Source organism: Trichechus manatus, unplaced genomic scaffold, assembly GCF_000243295.1.
Source record: "Trichechus manatus latirostris isolate Lorelei unplaced genomic scaffold, TriManLat1.0 scaffold00207, whole genome shotgun sequence".
NCBI classification, from domain to species: domain Eukaryota; kingdom Metazoa; phylum Chordata; class Mammalia; order Sirenia; family Trichechidae; genus Trichechus; species Trichechus manatus.
This window is the reverse complement of record NW_004444143.1, coordinates 4,028,603-4,032,108: the sequence shown is the minus strand read 5'-3', so window position 1 is coordinate 4,032,108 and position 3,506 is coordinate 4,028,603. Positions and strand designations below refer to the sequence as shown.

Below are 3,506 nucleotides of genomic sequence, written 5' to 3'. Positions count from 1 at the left end.
AGGTTTCAGGAGGAAGCTCTGCAGAGGCAGCGAGTGGCAGAGCTGTGCCTGGCGCTCCTGCAGCCACAGGGCTGCTGGCGGAGACAGGGCCAGCTCCCGAAGCAGGGCCAGGGAGCTGGGGACACAGCACAGGTCAGGGTGGTGGCAGGGAGCAAGGGCAGGGGAGGCAGGGCCAGGGAATGGCTAGGGATCGGGAAGAGTCAGGGTCTGGCAGGCTGGCAGGGGCGGGAGCTGACTGGGGTGTGTGTGTGCGTGCGTGCGCGTGTGTGCGCCTGTGCACATCAGCCCCTGGGGGCCCCGCAGGGGCTCCTCGCCCTCACCTCGGATAGTTCATGCAGTACAGCGTGTAGATGTCAAAATCCTCGCTCTGCGGGTGACATGGGAGTCAGGTCAGGGAGACCCTGGGCCCAGGCTCCCGTGACTCCCCCAGCCTGACCCAGGTCTGCCATCCCCCAGCCCCAACCTGGACTGAGACCTCCTCGCCCTCCACCCCCCGCTCACCCTCTGCATGAAGCACTCGGCAATGCCCCCTGCACCGCTGCGGCCTTCCAGGTCCTCCAGGAGCTCGCTAGGGGGAGAGGCAAGGTGAGGACAGCCCCGTCCCCACAACTCTCCCACCCACCCACGGGAGAGCTCCAGGAAGCAGATGTCCCAACGGTCCCCTGAGACTGGGGGTGTGGCGGCTGCCAGGACCTCTCCAAGGGGTCCCCTGTCCGGAAGGAGGCTCCTGCGATCACTACACGGGAAATGGCAACCTGCTGAGACTCTGTCCTCGGACACCTGAAATCCCATCACAGCCTTTACAACTGACATGAGCCTGGGGTGCCGTGTCATGACCCCGGGTGAGGCCTCGTGACCTTATGACCTGGCCATGATCCTGAGATCCCGTCGTGCAATAAACTAAAGATCCTGTCAGGATACTCAGAGGGGTCGGGACCTATGGGCCCCGTCCTCCTCCTCGCCATGGTGACCAACTGTCCGGGTCTGCCGAGGACTGAGGGGTTTCCTGGAACACAGCACTGAGCGCCAGTGCTAGGAAAGCCCCGGGCACACAGGGACAAGCTGGTCCCCCGAATCCTCACACTCACACTCCTCAGGCCCCAAAGGATTCCTGACAATCCCAGACGGAGATCCGTCCTAATGCCTGGGACAGCTGACTCCCATCCACCCTAGTTCACCGCCGCTCTGGACCCTCAGGACTCAGTGCCCCTGCCTGCCCCACCAGCACCTGACCTGCTGAACTCGTAGATGTCCTCGATGTTGGCAAACAGCGTGCCCACCTGCTCCACACTCAGGCCCAGGGCCCCGCCGTCCAGCAGAGGGCCCAGGTAGTCCTGTAGGGATGGCTTGGGTTACAGGGCCCAACAGCCCGGCCTGGGTCCCCACTTGCCCTCAAGTGCCTGCCTATCTCACCTCCACGATGCTGCGGAGGTCTCGGACGTAGGCCCGCTCGGTCTCCACGATCTCTCGGGCCACACGCTCTAGCCGCGAGGGTTTTGCTGAACCTGAGGTCCCCACAGGTGACAGATGCAGGCGGATGGGGGGCCCTGGAAGGGGCTCTGGCCTGGACGCTGAGCAGGCTGGGGTGGGCCCTGGGGCCGGGTCCCCCTCAGAGCCCACAGTGCTCAGGGATGTGGCGCTCCCAGAACCTCGGGGGGAGGCCATGGCGGGGGCTGTGGGGCATGGAGCAGAAGGTCAGAGGTCTCTCCAACTGCCAGCCTCCCACAGCCCCTCATGTACTCAGCCCCCACATTCACCCATACCTGGTGAACATTTCTCCCATGAGCTCCCCTTGCCCTGCTCTCCCCACTGCTCTGGGCTTTGTTTGGTCCAGTCCTGTCCTCTCCCACCAGACTCCCTGACCAATCAGCTCCCTGGGCTACAGGTATCTGCTCTCTCCCGTCTCATCCACCTCCCTGCGTCAGCCAGGGCAATCTTTACTAATTTGCTATCTGACCCTGTCACTCCCAGGAGTAAAACCCCTTCATGCCCTCAGGATGAAATCCAAACTCCTCAGCCCCACAGGGCCCTCCACAACGTGGCCCTTACAGGCCTTTCAGCCTGCTCTCGTCGCACAGCTGCATCGCATCGCTTCTTACACTCCACATTCCAGTCACACTCAACCTCAGTTACTTAAACAGGCAGCCTGCTCTCACTTCTGGGCTGCTGCACATACTGTTCCTTCAGTGTGGAATACCCTTACTTACTTTGGCCTAACTCATTCCTCCTAATCTTTCCATTCTCAGTTTAGATGCCCCCTTTTCCAGGAAGTCTTCCCTGATTTCCCAGGCTGGGTCAGGTGCCTCTTCTAGGCTCCCATAGCCCCCGAGGCTTCCCCCCACACCCCCAAGCCATGACCACTCAGCCCGGGGCTTCCCCTCCGACTTTCCCACCGTGCTTGGAGCTCTGTGTGGGCAGGGCTGTGGCTTCTCAGTCACCCTGTGTTCCCAGCATCGCCCAGCACTGGGCCTGTCACAGAGCAGTAGGGGTGTCCCCCATCTTAAATGAAGGAATGAATGCCCAGCAGGCTCCACCCCTGCCTTGCCCACTCACCTGACCCCGTCTCACACACAGATGGACAGTCACACACGTCACCTCTTCGGCCACACCCAAGGTTGGGGCTGGGCTTGGACAGTCCGTGGGCTCCCTCAGGCATGGCTGAGTGTGCTCAGAGCAGTGTCCTGCAGAAAGACCCCCTTCTTGGATATTGGGACCCCTCCACGGACCTCCCCGTCACCCAAGCTTCATAGATTGAGGGCTGGGGTCTAAAGTCAGGGAAGGACCCTTGGGAGTAACTAACTGGGGAGACCCAGGCAGAGTGACAGAGAGAGGAACAGGGAAAGATAACACAGAGAGAGGGCAAAGTTCAGACCGAGTGAAGACAGCAAAGGAGTCCCGCCGTGGCCCCAGGCAGAGCGGCAAGAGGCTCAAAGACCCTGGGAACCTTTGTACTCTGGCTGGAGCGGAGGGTGAGGGGCAGGGCTGGGAAAAGCCGTGGGCGGGCGGCCGCGGGGTCCCAGGGGAAGGCGGAGGAGGCTGGGGGACCGGATGCCAGGGTCCGGCAGACAGACGGCTCCCTCCCCCGCCGATGGCTGCGCGCAGGGGCGCTGTCCCTGAGCCCTCGACCACCCCCCCCCCGCTCCTTCAGCCGGTCTCCGCGATCCCATCACCAGCCCATCGCCCAGCCTCCCCAACGCTTCCCGGCGCCCCTCCGGCCCCCAGCTCCCGCCGGCGCCTCGGCCCACCCCCACCGGCACGCCCCCTCATTGTTCAGCGGCCGGCACCGCCCCCTCCCCGAGCCCGCCGGGGCCCCTCGCCTCCCCCTCACCTCCCGGGAGCCTCCAGCCCCGGCCCGAGGCCGCCCGGTTCCTATTCGGCGGTAACGCGGTCCCCGCGGAGGCGCGGAGCCGGGATCCCCAGGTCTCTGCGACTCGGGGCGTGAACTTCGGACTCTCAGGCTCCGGGAACCGGGACCCAAGTCTCTCGGAGTGTAGGATCCGGCGGTC

At 63.9% G+C, this 3,506-nt stretch overlaps 1 protein-coding gene across 1 annotated transcript in view; it reads right to left on the bottom strand.

The window, feature by feature from the left end:
- Positions 1–2,656, bottom strand: part of PLEKHG2 (pleckstrin homology and RhoGEF domain containing G2) — a 9,210-nt gene extending 6,554 nt beyond the window's left edge. Inside the window, exons 1-6 of the mRNA XM_023742315.1 lie at positions 2,554–2,656; positions 1,414–1,673; positions 1,234–1,334; positions 502–568; positions 321–367; positions 4–115 (exon numbers count right to left, since the gene is read on the bottom strand). Of these exons, the coding sequence (XP_023598083.1) occupies positions 4–115; positions 321–367; positions 502–568; positions 1,234–1,334; positions 1,414–1,673; positions 2,554–2,656 (690 nt within the window). The remainder of the gene's footprint in view (positions 1–3; positions 116–320; positions 368–501; positions 569–1,233; positions 1,335–1,413; positions 1,674–2,553) is intronic.
- Positions 2,657–3,506: the final 850 nt, after the last annotated feature.